This window comes from Alligator sinensis, unplaced genomic scaffold, assembly GCF_000455745.1.
Source record: "Alligator sinensis unplaced genomic scaffold, ASM45574v1 scaffold368_1, whole genome shotgun sequence".
Classification (NCBI taxonomy): Eukaryota; Metazoa; Chordata; order Crocodylia; family Alligatoridae; genus Alligator; species Alligator sinensis.
Genome location: NW_005842025.1, coordinates 622,619 through 647,050, shown reverse-complemented (window position 1 = coordinate 647,050; position 24,432 = coordinate 622,619). Strand labels below are relative to the sequence as shown.

General features: G+C 46.2%; 1 protein-coding gene across 1 annotated transcript in view; it reads right to left on the bottom strand.

Annotated features, from left to right (window-relative positions):
• NECAB3 (N-terminal EF-hand calcium binding protein 3) overlaps positions 1-24,432 on the bottom strand; it is a 164,647-nt gene that overhangs the window by 93,007 nt on the left and 47,208 nt on the right. Inside the window, exons 2-3 of the mRNA XM_025202445.1 lie at positions 23,499-23,523; positions 19,868-19,976 (exon numbers count right to left, since the gene is read on the bottom strand). Coding sequence (XP_025058230.1) covers positions 19,868-19,976; positions 23,499-23,523 — 134 coding nt within the window. The remainder of the gene's footprint in view (positions 1-19,867; positions 19,977-23,498; positions 23,524-24,432) is intronic.

Below are 24,432 nucleotides of genomic sequence, written 5' to 3'. Positions count from 1 at the left end.
TGCTGTCCTCTTCTGTTCTACTCATGGCCCTATGTTCTTTGAATAGGTGCAGGATGCCCTGAGCAATGTTTCTGAAAAAGTCTCAGAACTCATCCAAAGGCTTGAGTGGTTCCCAAGATAAGTCGCGAGAGGGGACTATCTCCAGGATGTATACTATCCTGCCTGCCTCAGCAGAAGATGAGTGAGCTAAGGGCACAAAATTTCCCTTTCTTGTCACTCCAGCCACTCTAGCACTGAGTGCTTTGCTTTCACTGTGACCAGAAATTTGAAGAGAGCCACTAAATACAGGGCCCTATCTCAGTGTGCCACTATCATAGATTCATAGATTGTGAGGCTGGAAGGGACCTCAGAAGATCATTGGGTCCAGCCCCCCTGCACCAAGCAGGAAAGACAACTGGGGTCAGGTGACCCCAGCAAAGTGACCGTCCAGTCTCCTCTTGAAGATTTCCAGAGTAGGTGATTGCACCACCTCTGGAGGGAGCTTAGTTCACAGTCTGGACACCCTAGCTATGAATTAGTTTTTCCTAATGTTGAGCCTGAAATGGTCTTCTAGGAGTTTGTGACCATTACTTGTGGTTTTCCCCAAGGGTGCCCTGGTGAACAGTTGTTTCCCGAGTCCTTGATGTACGCACCTGATGTAGCAGTAAGTTACTACCAAGTCCCCTCTTAGTCTTCTCTTTTTTAGGTTGAAGAGTTCCAGGTCCCTCAGCCTATCCTTGTACGGCTTGCCGTGTAAGTCTCTGATCATATGGGTGGCTCTTCTCTGGACCCTCTCAAGCTTTTCCACGTCCTTGTTGAAGTGCTGTGCCCAGAACTGGATTCAGTACTCCAGCTGCGGTCTCACCAGTGCTGAGTAGAGCAAAAGAATCACTTCCTTGGTTTTGCTGGAGATACATTGATTGATGCACACCAGAGTATTATTTGCCCTGCTGGCTACAGTGTCACACTACTGGCTCATGTTCATACTGTGGTTTATTATTACCCCCAGGTCTCTTTCATTTGTAGTGCTGGTCAGATTGGCGTTGCCAAGCCTGTAGGTGTGTAGGGGACTGTTCGTCCCCAGGTGGAGCACTTCACATTTCTTGATGTGTGACAGGAGGCAAACTCAAGGCCAGATTGCAAGTTGGCCCACCCACCTGCCTAGGGCAGTCTGCCCTGACTCTTCTGCCACGACTTGAATATTAACCTTATTTAGTAAGCGGGAGGCTGCCCTTACACTACCCCGATGCCAGGGGGTGTTATCCATGGCTCTGTACCTCCCCTACACCATGGCCGATGCCTTGCAGATGTCATCATAAGTTCTCAAGGGCTCCAGATCAAGTCTAGGCCAAACTCAGCCATAGTTAGGCCTCTTCCATATGGGCCACATACAGACAGCCCCCTTTCACAGGGGCCTCATTCACTCCCCCTGCTCTCACCAGGGTCCCATTTGTACTGCCCCTCTTGGGCCACACACACCCCACCCTTGCTCCCTGAGTGACCCTTTTGGGCCATCAGGAATAATTCCCATCACTCTTTGGCCAGCAAGCGCACAGCCTTTTGGGCCTCTCTCATACCCTCATCTGAATGGCTGCCAGACAATTTCCCAAACTGAGGCTCACTTTGTCCCTGTCCATCTCTGGACCACTTCTACGCCCCTATCTCTCTGGGGCTCCACACAGCCCCCTCACCAGGGCTCCACACCACCCTCTCACTGGGGCCAAGGCTCTCTGGGATCCTCAATCCCCACCACCCCCATAGGCTCAGGTGCCTGCCTAGGTGTGCCTGGCCCCCAAGCTCTAACTAAAAACACACCAGATGGTGGAGGCTAGGGTTTAGGTGCCCTTCCCCGCTTTTCACTGGGGAGGCAACTGACCTGGCATTTCTTGGGGACTCCCATGCCATCTTTCTCCAGCAAGGTGTAGTTTTAGGTCATACCCAGGCCCACTGAGGCCTCCTCCTCCCCCATAGCCTCCCTTTTAGCTCCGAGTGTTCCAGGAGCAGTTCTGCCTGATGTTGCCTTCTTGGCTGCCCAACACAGACTGCTGCCTCTCTGGCCTATGTTTGAAAACGGCTGCCCTCATCAGGCACCTGGCAGCTGCCTGCTCCAGCCCTTAAAGTGACAAGCACCAAAGGTGCTTTGTCACACGATGTTACACTTCATCTGGTTCTGATCCACCCAACTTGCCAGCCTGTCTGCGTCTGCCTATATCTGCCGGCTATCTTCAAGTGTGACCATGCTTTCCCATAACTTGGTGTCCTCTGTGAACCTGGCCAGTGAGCTCTTCACCCCCACATCCAAATCACTGATGAAGATGTTCAAAAGTACTGGACCAAGCACTGGCCCCTGAGGGACAACACGGGCCACTTCTCACCAAGACGACACAGATCCATTCAGTAGAACTCTTTGGGTCCTACCCCGCAGCCAGCTTCCTACCCACCTAACTGTCTCACAGTTTCATCTGCAGCCAGTCTAATTAGCTAGGCAAGAGAGGGGAGGCTGGAGTTGTCCATGCTGGGGTGGAAAATGAAAGAAACTCAGAGCAATTTGTAGCATGAAGATACTACTGTCACCTCTTCCATGGCTACAGGGAAAGGGTTGCACCTAGGTTTGCAACCTACCTCCTGTAGCAGTAGACTCTATATAAGACAGCATAGGGATAGCATAGGGAAGGCTAGAGGAGCGGGAATATATGCTCTGGCACTTGCTTCCTCTGAAATCCATCTCACTGCCCCCTCCTTGAGTATCACTCCTCTTATTAACATCAACCCTACACTCACCCCTAGGCTTCCCAGTTGATGAGTGTTTTTAGTCTATTAATTTAAGCTACCAGCACTTCTGGGGCACAGAGGCCAAGTTATTATTTATTATTAAAGTTTTATCCTATCTGACATCAGCACCATGGTTTACCACTAGGACTTTTTATAGTGCTATTCTTGTATAATATGGTCTTGTGCTATGAGGAATTTGTTGATGGTGAATACAGCAACCACTTGGCCAGGCCTACACATAAAATCTTTATGACCAAATTAAAATAATAGCGCATTTTGCACAAAAATGCAAAGTGGCACCTGGGACAAAATAAAGCAACGCCAATTGGATTTATTCTCTGTGCTAGATTATGTCAAATTAAGAAAATGGTCAGCAGAGAACTGACATGCTTATCACATGTGTGTGTGTCTCAGAAGCCAGTAAAGGCAAGGAGCTACATATGCATTTCAACTGACCTAGCAGCTAAAGAAAACAAAGGGTTAAATATGAATCTCAAGAGAAACCTGTAAAAGATACAGAAAAGATGCTCTGTATGTAACAAACGCTTCTCCCAACAAACATCCTAATGTATAGGTTGTTAAAAATGTCTGAACCACTCAATGTATGTCTGGAGTTTAAAAAACAAACCATCATCCATACAAGCTACTGCAAATATTCCCCATTGATATACAAATACCCCAAGACAGATTTGGTGATACCTCTAAGTCTCCTGTCTGACTGGTCAGGCCCCTCACCTGTAAACTGATCTACAACTGCAGGGTATGCAGGAATGCACAAGTATTGGCACCTAGACAATCCAGAACATGAGCCGGGCAATTAACAGTTATGATATAATGATAAACCTCTTCCTCCCTGTTTGTTTGGACTCCAATCGGCCAACTATCAAGGAAAAATGCTTTGAAGTTATACAATTAAACAGTATAAGAACTAACAGGATTTGCCACCAAAGTGGCAAGAGAGATCACTGCTACATCGCACTCAGTTTAACCAGCAACAGATCCTGCTTGGTGAAAGCTGCAAGACTGGACCAGCTTCCTTCACCAGCATTGGTGAGAGAACATTATTGATGCTAAATATGTACTAGGACATTATGGAATAGCTCATTTTACTTTGGGAAGGAGTCTTTTTCTATCATTTGATTTTAAAACTTTGCTTGCAGCATTATTAAAGCCTTTCTGCTATTGATCAACTGGATGTTGTGTCAATTCTTGGGGCACAAGGTTTACAAACCTGCTTTCTAAGTACAACAGAATTCATCCCCCCATTAGACAGCACAGGGAAGACAACCTGGGATCTTCTCTTTGAAATACACAAGCCATTAGCCTGAGCCAAAGGAAACTCTCTCTGACCTCTTAGAAGTATTATGGCTTCTATTTTGTGGCCTTGTAATCTGGTCTCCTGGACAGCCAAGAGAAGGAGTTATGTGAAGCCAAAAAGAAGAGAGCAAGCCAGAGAGTATGTCTCAGTGAGGCTTCTTCTATAGAAATTGGCAGATGCTGGGTTCTTGCCTGGACCCTTGCTCCCAATGGGTCTTTCCCTGATGAGGGGGCCCAGAATCTAGGTTTCTTACTTCTTGGGTGAGTTTTCTAGCCACTAGGCTATTAAGCAAAATCACAAATGAGTTGCTCCTGTTTTTGTCTGGCTACTAGGGCTGTGCGAAAGAGTACCATTTCGTTTTGAATTCTGTGTCACTGTTTCAAAGGGACAGTGCTCCATTTTCACATTTAGTTTGATTTTGAAGCACTGTTCTGTTTCGTTTCATCAAAACTGTTTTGCTGTTTCGACACGTTTCGATGTTTCACCCATAGGCTATAATGGGGAAACATGAAACTGCCTATAACTGTCATTTCTTGCCTGATTCAAATGGAAGCAGCAGGGATGGTAACCCCTGCTGAGGCCACAAAGCCTGTCAAGTTTCAAGGAGATAGGTGCAGGGATTTCTAGGAAACTGAACCTCAAAGTCCTGAAAGCAAAACTAAGGTCACTTGCAAGTGTGAAGGCACAGGGGAGTGAAAACAGCCGGCAGGGTACCCCGTCCTGAGGCCACAAAATCTCCCAGGTTTCAAGGAGATAGGTGCAGGGGTTTCTGGGAAACAGTACCTGAAGCTGCTGACAAACAAAACTCGTGACATGTGACTATTAAGGCACGCCCTCACTGGCGCTGGGGCCTCTACACGACATGGTAGTGTGCCCCAATGAAGTCTCCTTCTCCCTTACAACCTCAGCCTGGTCCAGCACTTTAAATAACAACAGGTAAGTAAGCAGCACAGTAGCACTAGCAGCATCTCAGACATCCAAACTGTCACAGAGCCTTTCTTTCCTTGCCTGCAGGAGCTTCTTTTCCAGCAGCTGCCAGAGAACTCTCCCTGTCAGCCCCAGCCCTGGGGCTTAGATGTGCCCAGGGCCCTGAGTCCTTCCAGTTAGCTGACTTGGGACAGGTGCTAGGGGTGCAGGTTGTAGCCATGTTGGTTTAAGGATGTGGCACTGGCAGACAAGGGTCTTTGGGTCAATCTGGTATCTTTTAGTAGACCAACTCAATAGTTGGAGAAATATATCTTAGCAAGCTTTTGGGTTGAAAAACCCTTAATCAGGCTGAGGAAGCAGCTGCTGCTGGTGTGTATGCTGTTCCTTGATGGAAGGAATACTAAAGAAGCCAGAGGTTGGCATGCAGTGCAGGCAAAAAAGCCAGTCAGTGAAAATGGAAATGGAGGTGTCAGAGGGTGAGGGACAGGCTGGGGTAAGGGGGGGAGGGGTAAGAGGGTTGTAGCAACACAAGTAAAAGTGGAGAGGTACCTTGGGAGTCAGATGTCTGGCAGGTTGTAGTGTGTCAGTATTCCAATGTCTATATTGAGTCCATGAGTTTCTGTACCTAGGAGGTTGATGAAGTGCAGTTCATAAGCTCGTCTGTGAAAAAGTGGTTTGTAAATTCAAAAAAGCACTGAACCTTACTAATCTCATCACCGGAAGCCAACTTCCTACAGCCCAAAACACACCAAATGGATCCAGGCCATGCCATGACAAGAAGGAGTTTCCACCAAGTCCCCTGATGGAAAATATATAGGAGACACCAAGCAATAACTGCACACCAGAATGAGTGCGCACCAAAAATCTATCAAAGACAAGAACAGACTACCACCTGTCTCCAGTCTCTCAGGCCTGATCCCCAAAGGGAATTTACAAACCATTTTTCACAGACAAGCCTGTGAACTGCACTTCATCAACCTCCTAGGTACAGAAACTCATGGACTCAATATAGACATTGGAATTCTGACACATGACAACTTGCCAGACATCTGACTCCCCAGGTACCTCTCCACTTTTACCTGCGCTACTACATCCCCCTTTCCCCCGTACCCCAGCATGTCCCTCACCCCTTGATGCCTCCATTTCCATTTTCACTGTGGATGGACTGAGAAGGGTGGTGCTCACTCTGTCTGCACCTGGAGCTTGGGGAACCCCAGCAGCGGGAGGTTCACCTTAAGGAACACCAGCTGCTCCACCAAACCAGGATCCAAGGAGGTGCAGTGGGGTGCCACTACATCACCCGCAATGCTGGACACCCTCTCACTGGTCGGTGGACAGGACAGGTATCCCCAGGCAACCGTGGCCAGATCCACCCATATCCGGCTGTGGCTTGCCCAGTAGGCCAAGGATTCGCATAGCAGTGGCGACACGTCCTTGGCGAGATAGGCAGCCACCAAGGCCTGACTGCTACTTACCTGATGGTGGGGTTTGGTGCCTCAGGAACCCACCATGGAAGCCATGCCCTTGGCCCATATTGGCAGCGCCTGTAGTGGAGGAGGAGACTGGCTGGTAAATGGTGTGCTGGCATGGGACAGTGAATCCCTCTCCTCCACGTCTTCCCACCTCCGCCCTTCTGCCTCCCCAACTCTTCATCAGCACCTCTGTCCACTGATCTAGGGTTTTGCTTCTGCATACGCTAACGCTACCCTTCACCCTCAGGTCACACATGGTGGCCAGTACATGGACCATACTGGACCACAAGACGTCAAGCTGTTTTCTGATGCCCTCCTTTAGCCACCTCACCAGTGCCTGCATGTCTGGTGACAGCGGCTTGCCTCAGCCAGGAACAGTGATCCCCTGGAACTTCTCCATTTGGTTCTGAAGTTCCCTCACTACAGGAATCACCTGGCTAAAGAAGGCATCACCAGCGCTGAAGCTCTTGGTGGCCTCAAGGAAGGGCTTGAGGACCACCAAGATCTGGGAGATGATGTCCCACTCAACTCTGTTAAGTGGGCCGATGATCCCAATCTCCCTGAGGAAGGCCATCTTATGGATGGCCTTCTGTTGCTCCACCAGCCTCTCGAGCATCAGGTATGTGGGGTTCTACCAAGTCTCCACATCCTGCATGATTTTGTGCTGCAGCATGTTAAGCTCAACCTGTTTGTCCCACAGCATCTTGCCCCCCTTGATGATCTGGTGGAAGTAGCCTGCCACCTTCCTGCATTTGAAAATGAGCTTGCTGGTGGTGCTGTCACTGGCAGCGGCACCAGCACTGGCACCGGCAGCCCTATCCCCCTCCAAGGTGTCCCTGACAATGAGGTGCAATTTGTGTGCCACACAGCGGATGCCAAACAAGTTGGCATCCCGGACCACCTTGACTATATTGGCCCCATTGCTGGTGACCATGCACCCACAGGTGAGCTCCCCCTGCCTAACAAGCCACCCCTGCACCAAACGCTTCATGGTCCCCATGATCTCAGTTGCTGTGTGGGACTAATCCATCACCTCAGCTTGAAGGAGAGCCCAACAATGGCCTGACTGGCAGCACCAGTGTCCTGTGAGGGAGAGGTAGGCATGATCTTCACCCTGGCTGCTCCAGATGTCTGAGGTGAAGTGTAAGACCACCTGCAGACCTGCCTTGCACAGCGCCTCCCTCAAGTACTCCCTGCACACCTCATACAGAGAGGGCACTACTGTCCTGCTAAAGGTGGTGCACGCAGGCACTTGGTACGATGGGGCCACGAGCACCATGAGCCGCCCGAACCCTGGTCACTTAACTAAGGAGAAGGGTTACCCATCCACAGCAAGCATCTCCCCAATGCTCTGGGTGATCTTGCTCGCCTTTGCAACATGCTCCCCTTTCTGTCTGCCTTTCCCCCACTGTCCCAGGGTCTGCCTCTGCTTCATGGGGACAGGGCCTTTGGATTGAGAGGGGGACTTCTTTTTGGGCATGCTCCCACTGGTACCAGACTGAGTAATGCTCCCTTGCTCCAGCTGGTTTTGGCTTGGCAGTGCAGGCAGATAGCATATGTGGGATCATCTGCCAGCTCAAAATGATCCCAGACTACACTACCCACTCACTTCTGGGTTGCGGGTGCATGTGCGGATGCTGCCTTTCCCCCCTCCTCAGCTGGCAGAGGCACAGCAACAGGAGGAGTGGACTCAGCTGAGACACTTGCCTCCACAACCTCTACCTCAACCTCCTCCAAAGTGCCTTCTGGGGAAGGAAACCTGGCTCTAGGGGAAATTTGAGGGGTGTAGAGCACAAACTCAGATGATTCCCCCTCGTTCCCCAGAATTTCCCTTGCTATGGCACTTAGATCCAGATCCAGCTCCAGCTCTTCCTCTGGCATTGGAAGGCCTAGCATGGGAAATGGGGGTGGAGGAGACTGTCATGCTGGTGCTGCTGCTTGTTGTCATGGTGGTGGTTGGGATTACGGCTCTTGGAGGGGATGCAGACCCAGGCACAGGCAGTGGCACTGCTCCCCTCTCTGCTGCCTGTAGAACTGGAAGCCTCATGCCTGCTTGTTGTAGGAAAGAGGCTGAGTCTCAGTTTGGGGGCAGGGAGTGGTGGGGGGGAGTAATTACAGGTCTCCCTTGATCCCCTCTTCTGCCCCTCCCTGAAGGCTTGCCAGCTGCCTTTCCACATGCTTCATTTTGTGTTTCATAGTGTGTTTGCCTTGGTGTGGTGGAAAATCTGTGTGTTCTTCTGTAATGTAATCTGATTTATGTAATATATGTAGATAAGATAATTGTATGGATGAGTATTTATGTAATGTATGTATATATTTATGTATTTATTTAATAAATAACATATATAAATGTATGTAGTATGTGTTCCTGAATAAATTCTATATTATAATATGCAATATATGCTGTGCTTCCCTGCACAGTGAATGGAATGCACACTGTGAGAAAAAGCACAGATTTCTTTTCTGGGGGAAAAGAATCAAAATAGACTAACAAAAACAAAAAAGAGGATTTTGGGGGAGGAATAAATTGAAATCAATGAATGAATACAATAATAAAATAAAAGCGTACAGAAAGCAAAAGGTATTGATGGATCCCACTTGCTAGGAACAGGCTAGGAAGTAGGAAATGATAGCCTTTGCTGAGAGGATTTTGGGGGAGGAATAAATTGAAATCAATGAATGAATACAATAATAAAATAAAAGCGTACAGAAAGCAAAAGGTATTGATGGATCCCACTTGCTAGGAACAGGCTAGGAAGTAGGAAATGATAGCCTTTGCTGTCTGATACTGCTGAGCTGCTGGAAGACACAGATCAGTAACTGACCCCAAGGCAGAAAGCAGCTCAGTTCAAACAATGCTGCTTTTTATGCTGTTTTTCGACAACATTCTGTTGAAATCTGGTTAAATCTGTTAAATCTGTCCCATTTAGCTAATGTTAGCTAAATGAGTCAGTTTTTCACCAGTCCCATGGGATGCCACTGCCCACTGCAGGAACAGGAGGCCCAGGTGAGGGAGATTCCTTACCCTCCATCAATGCAGACCTCATGAAGGAACACCTTGAGAGACTGGATACCTTCAAGTCAGCTGGCCCTGACAGTTTATACCTGAGGGTACTCAAGGAGCTGGTAAGCATCATAACCCAGCTCCTGGCACGGATCTTCAAGAACTCCTGGTGCTATGGTGAAGTGCCCGAAGACTGGAAGAAGACCAATGTGGTGCCTATCTTCAAGAAAGGGAGGAAAGTGGATCTGGCAAACTATAGGCCCATCAGCCTGACCTCTATCCCGGGGAAGGTCTTGCAAAAGATTATCAAGGAGGCCATGCTTAACAGACTGGTTGACAGCAACATCCTGAGGGATAGCCAGCATAGGTTTGTTGTGGGTAGGTCTTGCTTGACCAATCTCATTTCCTTTTATGACCAGGTGACCTATCACCTGGACAAGGGAGAAGAGATTGATGTCATATATCTTGACTTTAAAAAAGCCTTCAGTCTGGTGTCCCATGATCACCTCTTGACAAAACTGGCTAACACACAGACTTTTTAAAGTCTCCTCAGCTGTACCGTGATCCACTGGCTGGGGAATTGGCTCCCCAGTAGGACCCAGAGGGTGGTGGTTGATGGAAGTCAATCGTCATGGTGCACTGTGACCAGTGGGGTCCCTCAAGGCTCTGTCCTAGGGCGTATACTATTTAACATCTTCATTAAAGATGTAGACATTGATGTTAGAAGCAGACTGGCCAAGTTCGCTGACAACACCAAACTCTGGGGTAAAACATCCACACCTGAGGACAGAAGGGTGATCCAGGCAGACCTTGACAGGCTCAGGAAATGGGCGGATGAGAACCTGATGGTGTTTAACACCAAAAAATTCAAGCAAAATTCTGGCTTACATCCATAGATGCTTCTCAAGCAAATCCCGGGATGTCATTCTCCTGTTATACTAGGCCTTGGTGAGGCAACAGCTGGAGTACTGCATCCAGTTTTGGGCTCCACAATTCAAAAAGGATGTGGAGAAGCTTGAGAGAGTCCAGAGGAGAGCCATGCACATGATCAGAGGTCAGGAAAACAGACCTTATGATGAGAGGCTGAGAGCCATGGGACTCTTTAGCCTGGAAAGTGCAGGCTCAGGGGTGATCTGGTGGCCGCCTAAAAGTTTATCAGGGGCGCTCACCAGGATCTGGGGGAACATTTGTTCACCAGAGCGCCCCAAGGGATGACAAGGTTGAACAGTCACAAACTCCTCCTTGACCTTTTCAGTCTGGACATAAGGAAGAACTTCTTTACTGTCCGAGCCCCCAAGGCTTGGAATAGACTGCTGCCAGAGGTGGTTCAAGCACCTACTTTGAACGCCTTCAAGAGACATTTGGATGCTTATCTTTCTGGGATCCTATGATCCCTGCTGACTTCCTGCCCCTAGGGCAGGGGCCAGGACTCGATGATCTTCCGAGGTCCCTTCCAGCCCTAGTGTCTATGAATCTATGACTGCCATCATTTTGTTTTGAGGCTGTTTCAAAGCCTTTTGTTTTGTTCCAGTTTCACTGTTTCGAGCTTGAAACAAGCCGAAACATCATCAAAATGAAACAGCCAACAAAATTTCACACAGCCCTACTGGCTACAGTCTCAGGATGTACACTCATGTATGCATGTACAGAGCCACATACCATCCTGGTCAGAGTGCAGCCGGAGTGCACCCAGAGTGCTCATGTGGACACTTAAGTGTCCGTGAAAGAGGACTGCAAACTGTGTACATGACAAAAATGGAAGATACATGTTTGGGTTAGAAACATTTAGGAGCACAAAGTGAAACAGGATTCTTTCCTGTGTTTTGATCTTGGGCTGTCATAAATGAACTCCAAGATCTCTGGTTGTCCTACATGCAGGCATAGGAGAACCCAATGAAAAACTGGGACTGTTTGGTCACTTGGGAATCAGACCTAATCAAGTATGTCTACCCTGCCGGGACTAGTTTGACTGCAGCACTTACAGACATACCCAAGATTGCCTTGCTCTATCTGGTTTGGCTACCAATAGCAGTGAAGGTGAAGCACCATGAGTTTCAGTGCAGGGCTGTACAATCCCACCCAGGACCCCAGGTCCTTGCTGCAGTCTTTGCTGATGCACCTTTACTGTAGCTTTACTACTGAGCTGGCTAGCTTGAAGTAATGAAATAGCCTGGGAAATTTTATCACTAGAATCATTCTGAACTCATTCTACAAACGGAAAAAAATATTTCTTGCTGAAATGGATTTTTCATCTGAAATGGAAACATCCATTTAGTGTGAGGAAATGGCCATTCCATTTTTTTAAAATTCTTCACCACTTAATCTTTTAAATGTAAGTTTTCATTGGAAATTGGTATTTTGAAATTCAACATTATTTTTCATTTTGTTTCAGCTTCAAGTCTTGCTTTGTGTTCTAGGTTTAAAAGAAAACCAGATGAAGCAGTTTAAGTTAAAAAGTTAATTTAAAAGGTAGATTTGTATTCCATTTCAACTTAAAATGTTACATTAATTTAATTTTTTTAAACCCTGCAAAGTTTTAAGTCAACACTGAAATATTTTCCATTAAATTAAGCTCAAAACTTCTCACAGGTAAATGGAAAGTTCCCACCACAATAATTAAGATTTCTTTTTAATATTTCAAATTTTTCATTGGAAATATTTTGTTTTTTCAAGCAGCTTTGGTTAGCAGAGGCAGAGTAGAGCTTTCAGTAAAGATGAGTGGGAATATGCTGTGGGTTTTATTTCTTCACATCTAATGTATCTAATTTGGCTAGCTATATTCTTGGGCCACTGCCATCTCTATGATTTCTGAAGGCTTGAAAAAGGAAGGAGAAAAGGAGACAAAGGAAATATATATATATTTATAGAGAGAGAGAGAAAGAGAGTGAGAGAGCGAGCTAGGGGTGCATAGAAGGAGAGGAAAATAATGCATGAGGTATCTAAAATATTAATCTTCCCACATGTCAGCTCTGCTCCCCAAGGGAGCAGAAAAGAGCAAGCAACAATGAGAGAGGTATTTCTGACAGTGTATGTCCAGGCAGTATCCTATTACCCAGCCAAAAGATGTGTTCTGTATAAAAATCTTCATCACAATCTCCCCTCAAATCAAACTGTCATTAAAAATCTAACCTGCATGCTTTGAACCTGGGGCTAAGGAAATAAGTCCTCCTTTCTAGTCCCATTGAAACACACCCCTAATGATACTTTCTATTACTGGAACATTAGCCACACTCCTAGGAAAGGAACTCCCATAAAGCACTGTACTGAGACATAAAAGCCTGAAATGTGTTTTGGAGCTGAACCTCCTTTTGCTGGACTTAAATAAAGCATAAATCCTCCAGTAGTGAGAGTAAACAGGTTACAGAGGCAAACTGCTTCATTCAGGGAGGGGCATGAATGTTTGTGCTCCTAAGAAACCCAATCCCACCTTTATTTAACTGCTGCATATGCCCTTGGATTGAGGAGGTGAAAGCAGGCAGTTGTCTCCAGGCATTACTTTGGCATATGCAACGGAGATTTTCTGCTCTATCATGCCTACTTGGGCTGTGCGAAATTTCACCCGGTATTTCGTTTTGAAGTTGTTTCGATGCATTTCAAGCTCAAAACAGTGAAATCGAAATGAAACAAAAGCCTTCAAAACAGCTTTGAAATGAAACAAGGGCACTTGAAATGTCTTGAAAGTTTTGAAATGTTTCAAGTTTTGAAGCCAGGCTTACTTAACTTTAGTGCTGGTCTCAGCCGGCAGCAGCTGCCTCCTGTCATCTGGCAGGCAAAGTGGGGGCCCGCCCACACCCCCGGGGAGGGCTGTGGAGCTGTGCGGGATTCGTCCCAGTAGTGTGGGCCCCCAGTGTGCCTGCTGGATGACAGGAGGCTGCTGCTGGCAGCTGGGACGGGCGCCTAGCCTGCACCCAGCACTGGGAAGATTGGTGCTGCTGCTGGCCTCAGTTGGCAGCACCAGCCTCAGCACCAGCAACAGCCTCCTGCGATCCAGCAGGCAGATCGGGGACCCTGGGAGGAGTCGGCAGAACCCCACAGCCTTCCCGGGGATGTGGGGGCCCCCGATCGGCCTGCCAGAGCATAGGAGGCTCCTCCTGCAGCCTGGGATGGCACTGGGTGCAGCCTGCACCCAGCACTGGGAAGATCAGTGCTCCCACTGCCCCCAGCCGGCAGCACCAGCTTTCTGTCATCCCACAGGCAGATTGGAGTCCTCAGGTGGGCTCTGGTATGGGGCCTGGGGCATATCAGCTCATGCGGGGACCCCCTTCCACCCCGGGATCGGGGCAGGGGCAGGTCCCTGCACGAGCTGATTTGCCCTGGGCCCTGCATCCTCCTTGGGGTTGGCTGTGGTATGGGTCCCTGCACGAGTTGATTTGCCCCGGGCCCATGCTAGGCCCATGCATGCTACCAGATCCAGCACACCAGATATAACCCATGAACTTACCACATGGGATCCAGCCTGCAGACTGGCCCTGCACCACTTACCCGGCCTAAGGGGTCAGAAGGTACTTTAGGGAATTCCAAATCAATTGCAGGCCCATCAGGAAGAAGACCCAGTGGAGAGCTAGAACACAGCTCATCCAGAACACAGACCTCCCTGTGAGTCTAATCAGGCCTCTAAAAAGCAGACAAATGTGCCTGTGCAAACTACAGTGCTGTAGTTAACAATTGCAACTGGAGTCGCTAGAAATATAGAATGAAAGGATTGGCAAATTGTTTATGTAAAACAGGAATCAGCCCTCACCCTCACCAAAACTTGAATGGCAGACACCAGATTTATTTTGAATGTGAATTTGCCTTTAACGCCTTGTAAATTCCCACTCATTTACTTTCTTGGAGCCAGTAACTTCCTTTGATGGGAAGAGTAAAATATCTTTGGGGGCGGGTTCAACCACTGTAACATCAATGGATTTTATGCCTGGGCTGGTATATGTTAAGGAGAATAATGCATATCTGATACTAAAACGTGTTTTATATAAATCGTATTAAATGAAACCAAGTGGAGGACCCCAACTTATAAATGTACAAAGCTGCTTCCTGAAAGAACCTCTGAAAGTACCTCAAATCTCTGGGTCCATTCCTGTGCCAAGGTTCTCCTGCATTATGTTGAGTTCCCTCAACTTGCACTTCGGTCTATGGGAATCAAGGGTGTTTAGCACCCTACAGGATTTAGGGCAAATCACCTATCTTTAGTAAGGGTCAAATTTGCCCTGAAGCCAATGAGTTTCATTTGGTCTCAACCCCCTCTCTCATTACAATTATTTTGAATTTGAAATATTCTGTTTCACATACAAGATATTTCTCAGGCTCACATACCTCTGAGGTCAAGTGAGGTGGGAGAGTGGGGCAAGAGTCCCACTCATTCCTTTTTCTCATGGCTACTTATTTGCATTGTGCAGCCATGTAGAAGCCCCAGTTTTGGATGTAAGGCCCATTGTGCTGGATGCCCAACAAATACAGGAGAAGACAGTGCCTGTCCCAAACAACCTAACAATCTGCGTAAAATCAAGTGCTCATGCAAAAGCAACTCTCTGAACCGTAAGAGCTGACACAAAAATAAGACACCTCCTCAGAGTCAAGCCAGTTAAATCTGACAATTACAATACCAGAAGGTCAGTAGGACAGAAACTATGATGGGCTACATGGCCACATGGTCAAGGTAATGCTTCTTGAAAGGTGTTCCACCAATGTCTTTTTCCATAGTATAAATATTCTTCACAATATAGCTTCCAAAGCAAAATCATATACTGTACTGGTATTCACAGAAAATTTTAATTTGCATCAGAATTTTATTTTATTTTTCACCAAAGAAAACAAATATTTATTTAACCAAAACAAGGATTTTTTAAAAATAATAATAAAAATGGTTTTGGTTTACATTTTACATTTTTAAGAGAAAAATATTTGCAGAGGATTTAGAAAGAATGACATTTTCCATATTTTGCACACACATCTCTCTCTTCCCCCTACTCCACTCCCCACTCCCACCTCCTTGCCTAGTCAAAATGGCCTGATTTGAACAGCTGTAGTCAGGAGCAGCTCTGAAGAGACCTCACTTTGCAGAGTGGCTGAGAACAGCTAATTGGGATGCTGGACAGAAGCAATTCTGAAGAGGTTTTTGCTTCACAATGGCTCTGGGAAAAGCTTGCACAGACAGGTGACTAAAGAGAAGAAATGATAAAGAAACCTCTACATAGCAGTGGGTGGGGAATAGATGGGAGAGAAAAAAGATCAGTGATGAAGAGAACTTAGTTCCACTGGGAATAGCTGACAGACAGATGGTCAAAAGCTGTTCTAAAAGGCCTAGATCAAAAATAACCCCACAGCCTGAGGTGTCCTCTATATGCAAAAGAACCAGCATTTAGAAAGCTCAGATGACTTACTGAATATTCATAAGAACTTTAGAAATATACACAGATATTACTACTTGATGAATACCTTTCCCAGATAGCACCTGGGTGTGAATCTCTTCACATTGCAGCCATTTAGCATCCCTGGGATAATGTTTCAGAAGACAGGTAGAAGATAGAAATGCAATTCCTCACTATTGTTACACCACTGCACCTGTCCCATTGGCTGAGTCAATTCAGAACTCAAAAGTGGGCAGTCACAATGGTTAGTGTGTGAAACCTCCTCCATGCCAACTAAGGAAACTATTTCACCTGGACACTCAGGATGCTTTATCCTCCCCTAAGCTGCCTCACCTAGTCTGCTTATTTGGTGTACACATTACATATTATGGAAACTAGAGGTGGTATCTTATAGATCATGTGGGTGTAAAGGAAGAGTTGTCCTTCCTGGAGGACTGTGTTACTGGTTAAATATACTGCTTTTCTCCCCTTCCCCTTTGATCTCATTTTCCTCACCATTTTTTACCATTAAAATAGCAAAATTTTATCTCAATAGACTTTCATGGCAAGCTGTTTAATTTGTTCTTCATCTACTAAGATTATTTTGTGGTTTGTAATACTTTGTGGCAACACTTATGGGAGGGAAATCAACTTAGTACTTGCCACAGCATTTGCTGGAAAATAAGAAGAGCTGCCTTTTACTCTGAAGAACTCACTGAGAACTTGCTGGATCCATCCTTGAGCGTATAATAGAGACAGCTTAAATGTTACAGGTTTTCAGGTAACTAACTGCTGAGATAGGCTCAGACCAAAACAGAATTTCTATGGTTATTCCTATTCCGCATGCTCTGAAAGTTCAGTCTGTCCCAGATCAAAGCAACCATGCCATAATAGAAGCCAATTTAGAAGTAGCAATACCTCAGTCATAAGTGTAGCTCAGGAACGTTGTGTCCTGGTGGCAGCATCACATGCAGCAGTGGCCGCAGCCAGGCCACCACAGGCAGGGCCAGGCTGGCAGCAGTGGCAGATGCTATTCTTGTGCCCTCCCTAAGTTGGTGCCCAGGGCTGGTGCCACACTCATTCCCCCTTAGTCATGCTACTGATCTCAGTGTTTCAGCCATGCTGGGCTGGAGCAAGGCTGTACAGCAGGTGTAAGGTGAAGTAGGCACCTCCCACCTTCCCAGCCAGATGCCCACCTGCATTTGAGTGGCTTGGCTTTCTCAAGACAGTGTGAGCAGCCCAGCCCCCTCCTGCTGCACCACCCCACCCCTAGGAGCAGAGGCAGGAAGTAGAAGTTGGAGGAGGGCAGGGGAGCCCATTGAACACAGTTGCCACAGCAGGAGCAACAGCAGAAGAGGGATGGATGGCAATGGCAGCCATGCTGGGAACACTCAGGCCACATATTAACCCTTTGGCGGGGGGAGGGGTCTACATGTAGCCTGCCAGTTGGACAGCCCTGGTTTATACAGTAGTTTCACTTCAGATATTCACTGATAAAATGCAAAAGTTGCATCTTCCATTTAGGAACCAACTGGGGGAAAGTCTGCTGGAGATGCAGTGCAGAGGAGGAGCTGTCAAACTCCTGATGGAGAAATTGCTTTGGAGCTCAGTGGTCCACGCTGATGCTCAGAAAAGATTTTAACAGACTCTCAGCCTCAGGTAAGTACAAACCCTGTGGTGACTAAACTGACACCAAACATGCAGGATCTATTCAGCCCCTGCAGGATGGCAGACACAGAAAGCCAGCAGATGGTCTAATCCAGCTACTACCATAGCAAAAAGATGGGTCTTGAAGTCAAGGTTACAGAAATGTAAGTTTAGTCCTTTTCTTTGCAACAGACTTCCTATGCTACATGGGTAAGACAGCTGGGGCTAGAACTTTGGCTTCTAACTTGCCTATATTCATTCTTCCAAAGAATTGAGTAAGAGCTCATGCTTCTTTTACACCATTTCTACTGTCATCATGGTGTCAACACCCACTATTTATATAATATCTTACAAGACAGAGTGCTAATCCAGCACAACAAGAGACCTAGGTTCAAGACCTCTCTCAGCCTGAGGAAGTTGAAAACTTGACTTCTCACTACCTCCAACCAGCTTAGCTCACAGCCTACTGGTTTTGGACAGTCTCCTGTGAGATAAGAGCTGCGAGTTTGAACTCCCTTGTATTGACGAGGTTTAATGGGGCACTACTACTTCCTAGGCAAGTGCTCTAACCATTAGGCCTTAATTTTAGAAAGTGGGTAGTGCAGCCATCTTAAAAAATCCTCCAGAAGTGTATTCTATAAGGAGCCCAATACTCTTGGTATGCATTCTCAGGGGCTGTGGCAGATCACATCCTGGCTCCTGACTGAGACTAGGTTGGGGATATAGAACTGCTTACACTGGGGTAATGCTGGGCATGTGTAGAAGCAGAACTCTAGCACCCAAGAGCTGTACAGTCAGAAAGGGAGATGCCTAGTTAGCTCACACACTTCTAGATATAGTGGCAGATGAGCAGTACTTCCTGGATTTCAATTTTGAACTTAGATGCCTCAGTTCCTTGTAAATCTCTTGCTTTAGGCACCCACGTCCTTCACTGGGTCCAGACTTTAATCTCTCTGGGAGACTATACACATGCTCTGTGGTGGAGAGGCGGGTACTTTAATTACAGTGGTTCTGAGAGCCACTCTAATTAAAGCACCCACAGTGTCACGTGTATTCAGCATCCCATGCTTCAAAACGGTAGCAGGGACACTTGAACAAAAGCTCATTTAACTTGAACTAAAGCTTGATTAATTGAGTCTGCTCCAATGTGTGCATACTTTGAAGCAGATGTCTGGTGCATGTATAGGTGCCCTCTCTGTCTGGATTCCTTCAACTGACATTGGGAATGATGTTTCCATTGCTCAGAGGGACCGGGAGGGTAAAGACCTTCATGCTGAGGAACTGTTCAGATAACAGATTTCCTGAGCAGACTGCTTTCTTGTGCTGGGGCTACTTACTACGATTAAGGACAGGCTGCTGCCAGCTGGGGCCAAATTCATTCTCTGTGCATCTGCATTAATTTAAATGGATCTCTAGCAAGGACAAAACTCTCTTTCATCAAAGTACAAACTTTTCACCTGTTATTCAACTACCCTTTTACAGAACAGCACACAAGGACAGATTCTGATCTCAACAGCATCAGTGTGATTTTGGGGTGATTCTACTGCAGGTAATGAAGGATTTGTGTACGACAGGAGCAGCCAACCTGCAGCAAGAGTGCCACAAGTGGCAAAGGCAGCTTCCATGTGGCGCACAGCAGATTTGGGAGGGAGCAGGCAGCACAGTGGCAAAGAGGGCAGGAAGCAGAAAACAGCAGGACACCGAACACAGGACATGGAATAGAAAGCAAAGCAGTGAATCAGGAAGGGGAAGGGGATCTGAGTAGAACTTGGGGAAGGCATGGTACTTAATCTGTGACCCACCTACCAAAAAGCATCCCACCCTCACCTGCCACATCCCTGCCAAAACGCATCCCTAGGATTATACCAGTCTAACTAAGATCAGAATATGGCCAGACTTAAAAATAAGTCTAAATTCAGTTTATACTAAGCTCCCTCTTCAGGCCACTTTTCAGTACCAGAGTGGTGTAAAGCAGCTTATGTTAGTAAAATTTTAGTTCCTATGTGACATCAATAATACAGATAATTGCCTACTCTTTGTACTGATCTGACTACCTGTTTCTCTCATGTCTAGCATATTTTAGTGTTGCATATTTCTGAAACAGTTTTAAACTGCAGATCAATGTAATATAAATTTTAAATAGATATTGCTTTTAATGCATTAAAATAAATCTGAGAGCAATTATTCCCCACATGTCTGACTTTTCTCCCAGTCCCCATATTTGTACCTCACATTCAATGGATTTTAGTATCTGATGATTCCAATACGTGGATTTATCTCACCTTGGATATTTATTGCAGAGCATTTATTTGCATCCATCTCCAAATCTCATTTTATCTGGAGAAACTTAAATTTTAAATCCTGTTTTGCACCCTCCTGTCAATGTCAGTGTCATACTTACTCTGAATGACGCCTGTCAATTCCACTGAATAACTCCCACAGCTCCTCAGAACTTAGGATTCCATCAGCAAAATAGTTCTTAAACTCTTCAAATGACAGCTTTCCGTCATCTGCATTTAAATGAGAGAAGAATAATTATACATCTGTGTAGATTAGCATTACAGGCCTTGGTTCCACCCAGTAGAGTCTGTACTAGAAATGGGGGGGTGATTGGGCATGGCCTGCATAAAAATTAGAGCTGAGAAGTGTCAGTGGAACCACATCCCACCAGAATGTGTCATGCTGTTGAAATAAAAAAAAACTTGGCAAAACAGGAGCAATTTGCCTGGAATTTCATTTCAGAACAACCAAGGAAAAGAATTCTGATAACGTTTCAGTCTGTTCAGAATGAAAGATCCTGAGTTTTCATTTTGAAATGACTCTCCATTTGGAATCTTTTTAATTTTGTGTTATAATGTACCAATTTTTAAGTCAGATTTTATGGAAGAAAATACTGGTATCCTACTTGACCCAATATGATTTTTTTGCTTTCCTACGTGGAGAATTTTGGTGGGGTTTATTTAGATTTGGAAACAAGCCAGATTCTGCCATCTTGAAATCCTCTGTGAAACAGAACAGCCCTCCACTCTTGGCTCTGGGGGACACACAATATGTCAATGAATATTGGTCAGTTGCTGCTAAAGGCAAAATCCAGATCAGCCTCTTAGGCACCTCCAACATAGACTTCAACATGTCTAAATATGAAGTACTTATCCCCAGGAGAATGATTCAACAAAACAGGATTAGGGGCCAAGGCTCTCTATGCAGTCAATGGAGAGGGATTAGGGATCTCTGGAGGGCAAGTCTGAAAGCCTGGATGCAGAGTTTGGAAATAACAAATCTATACAAGAGGGGAGTTCTTGGTTTTGCAGTTTCCGAGTTTCATAGATTCATAGATATAGGGTCGGAAGGGACTTTTCAGATCTTCTAGTCCGACCCCCTGCCCTGGGCAGGAGAGAAAACTGGGCTCAAATGACCCCAGTTAGGTAATCGTCAAGTCTCCTCTTAAGACCCCCAAGGTAGGAGCCAGCACCGCTTCCCTTGAAGATGGTTCCAGATCCTAGCCGCCCTGACTGTGAAGTAGTGCCTACTAATGCCTGCCTGCTGGTCCCCCCTAGTAAGTTTATAGACAACCACCAGGTCCCCTCTCAGCCTTCTCTTGTGAAGGCTGAACAGGTTAAGGTCCTGTAGCCTGTCCTCGTAGGGTCTGCCCTGCTGTCCCCGGATCATGCGAGTGGCCCTCCTTTGGACCCTCTCAATGCTGTCCACATCCCTCCTGAAGTGCTGCACCTGGAACTGGATGCAGTACTCCAACTGCAGCCTCACCAGTGTTGCATTTCCTTTCAGAGTGGGCTGTGGACTTTGGCCAATCAGAAGGAGGATGCTGCATAAGGCAAATTCAAATAAATCCCAAACCAGCAACATAAAACAAACCTTAAGTAATGAAGCAAGAGTTTGGAGAGTAGAAAAATCAAAAGTCTAAACTAATATGAGCCTAAACTAATATAATATATAAATATATATATATCTATAGCTATATTGACATATATAGTATTGCAGGGCACTAAGGTGCCTGCTCCTCTAAGAGCAGAGATTGCCTTGGGAGAGAGCCCAAAGAGCCAGACAGGAGCCCAGGTGCAGGTTACCAGGTCAATTGACTAATGAGGAACTTAGCCTGCACCTGCACCTGGTCAGCTGGATGGAAGAGGCAGGGCCCTGGGCCCATATAAACCCCAGGGCTGGGACTAGTGAAGGCAGTTCCCTGCCAGCAGCTGAAGGGGAAGGAGCCTCCAGGGAGAAATGGCCCTGTGGCAGCCGCCAGACATGCTGCCCTTAGGGCTAATGGGGCTCCTGGAGCTCACCAGGCACTTAGTACCAGGGAGAAAGTTTTATTCTTTTAAAGGGGCAGAACACACCCTGAACTTTGGTATTCTGTTATAGCCCAGGGGCTCATGTTTTGTTTGCTGGTTTATAATACCGGTGGTTTGGGTGAGGCTACTGGGGAAGGAGGAGGCCTCATTGGGGGCCCACTATAGTGTGGCGACCCCAACACCAGTGTGGGTACAGTATTTGGGGTGCACAGACCCCAGCACCAGAGGGCGCAGTGGCAAGGGGGAGACTAGAGCCCGGCACCAGAGGGCGCAGAGACAGGGCTGTGAAGAGCTCGGCACCAGTGAGGCGCAGAGACAGGGCTGTGGAGAGCCCAGGGAGGACAAGGGGGCTGAATTATAGCAAGGCCTAGGTGAGACAATGTCAGTATCATCTGTGAGGCTTGGGGCATGGTAAAGGGGTGGTATGGAGCCACGCATATAGCCCAGAAGGCTGAGAGTGTCTCAGGAGACATCCACTGTGAAGCGGGGCACCAAGGGGTCTACAAACCCCAGGGTTCAGTAGGATCCAGCAAGACCGTGTCCAAACATAAAGGATCAAGGGCAGCCTCCCTATATTAATAGTACCAGCAAAACGTGGTGGGCAAGATAGAGGGTGCCTGTTGGGCAAGATTAGCACGGTTAAGGAGCCCTAGGGGAACACGGGCATCCCTAGGGACCCCACCCTGTTACAATAGATATAGATATCGAGATATATCTTGATCTATCATCTCATGCAAGCTTGTTTTATTTATTTACACACACACACACACACACACTATGTGAGAGATTATGAATTCTTAATATCTCTTTTGCCCTTGGCACCTGGCTTTGTTGCAATAGAGTATGTGAGAGGTTGCTAACCCATGCATCCTGTTTACTGGTGCCAACTCTGGCTAACAAAATCCTGTAGAAGGCAGAGTTACACTTTATAGACTAACCAAAATAAATATATATGTGTGTATGTGTCATAGATTTCATAGGTGGAAATCTATCTCACACACATCAGATGCTGAAGCGAGCATGAGAACTTGAGCTATATATCTATTTTGGTGAAGTTTATTTAGATTTGGAAACAAGTCAGATTCTGAGGATACATGGGTTAGCAACCTCTCACAATCCTCTATTGCAACAAAGCCAGGTGCTAAGGGCTAAAGGGATATTAAGAATTCATAATCTCTTCTACTAATAGAAGATTTTACAGAATTATGGGTGAGATTGGAAGAGTCTGAAAATGCAAAACCTCAGCAGAACCAATACGCTCTAAAATATAATCAGATGTGTGTGCAGCTCAAATATGCATGATGATACAGAATCAAGCGTGTTCTGCTTTAAAGCATTCTTATATGAACCCATCGACACCTTCTTTCATTTTCAGTCTGAAGAAGGGAAACCAGTCTGGTTGATAACTGGGATATCTGCTGTGACCACACGACCACAGTAAAGATAAGCTGTATAGATGACATGGGCCAGTCTGATCTGGTTTGACAATTTTTTGTCCCAAAAACCCAATTTCATTTTGTCCCAAAAACTTTTTTCCAGGGTAGCAGAGGGAGGAAATTTAGAATGGTAGGCTGCGTTTCTTGCAGCCAGAGACATGTTTCTCTTTTTCTTTTTGCCATTTCTTTAGCAGATGCTTCAGGAAGGAAAGAACTATTCCTCCCACCCCACCCCCCGCCAATAGGCATGAGAAGAGAGTCAGGGTAAAGAGTGACGTATACTCACCATTCTTGTCAGCACGTCGAAAAATCTGAAAAGAAAAACACACAATAGGTTTTAACAGCATTAAGGAGGGATTGTCTTTTAATATCTGAGAGAGAGGTCTTGAAAGCACCAGTTTCTGCTGTAGAATAAATCAGGAAAAACAATTCACTGACCCCTAAGGAAGCTGTAAAGAAGCTACACAATTCATCTTACCAGGAGTGCTAATTATTACTGTGGGATGAACTTGCTTATGGGAGATTTTCTTTTGAAAATTATTAGAGCCATTTCTCTCCTCTAATATACCAGGGTCTGAGAAATTCTCTGATGATTTTAAACTTCAGCATTTGCATAGAGCATCTTTCCCTTACTTTATAGTATGGAGCACTGAGGAAGCCAAAATAGAAAGGCCTGCAGCTATGCTATGCTACTGTTATGCAAAGTCTTTAATTTTTCATCTGCCTTAAATGAAAGAGTATTTGGCATAAAAATACCCCAGAATCAAGCACTTTATGCAATGCCTCCTATAGTCCATCCATCTCAAAAATCCTTAAGTGACAGAACTGTGAAGTGGGATTGTCTTTCCCTCCATAATCATCCTTAACAACATCCCTCTCAGCAGTAAAACTCCTTTCCCTCAGTTAAAGACACAAGAAGCAAAACTATCTGCATATTACTAAGCATATTTAACATTAGAACCAGTCAGAAATTCTTTCACCAAATGGCTTTTTATTGGAAAGTGCTGATTCATCAAAATTAAGTTTCCAGGGAAACATCAGTTTTGACAAAACTTTCAAGAAAACCTCTTCAGAGTGGAATTTCTGCTTCAAATCAGAGCAGGAGAGCCAACACACCAGTAGTTAGGGGTTCTGCAGGACTAGAGAACACTGTTTCAAGTCTGCACTCTGAATAAGGCAAACGGGGCTCTCCTCGACACCAGGTATGTAATATTGGGGTA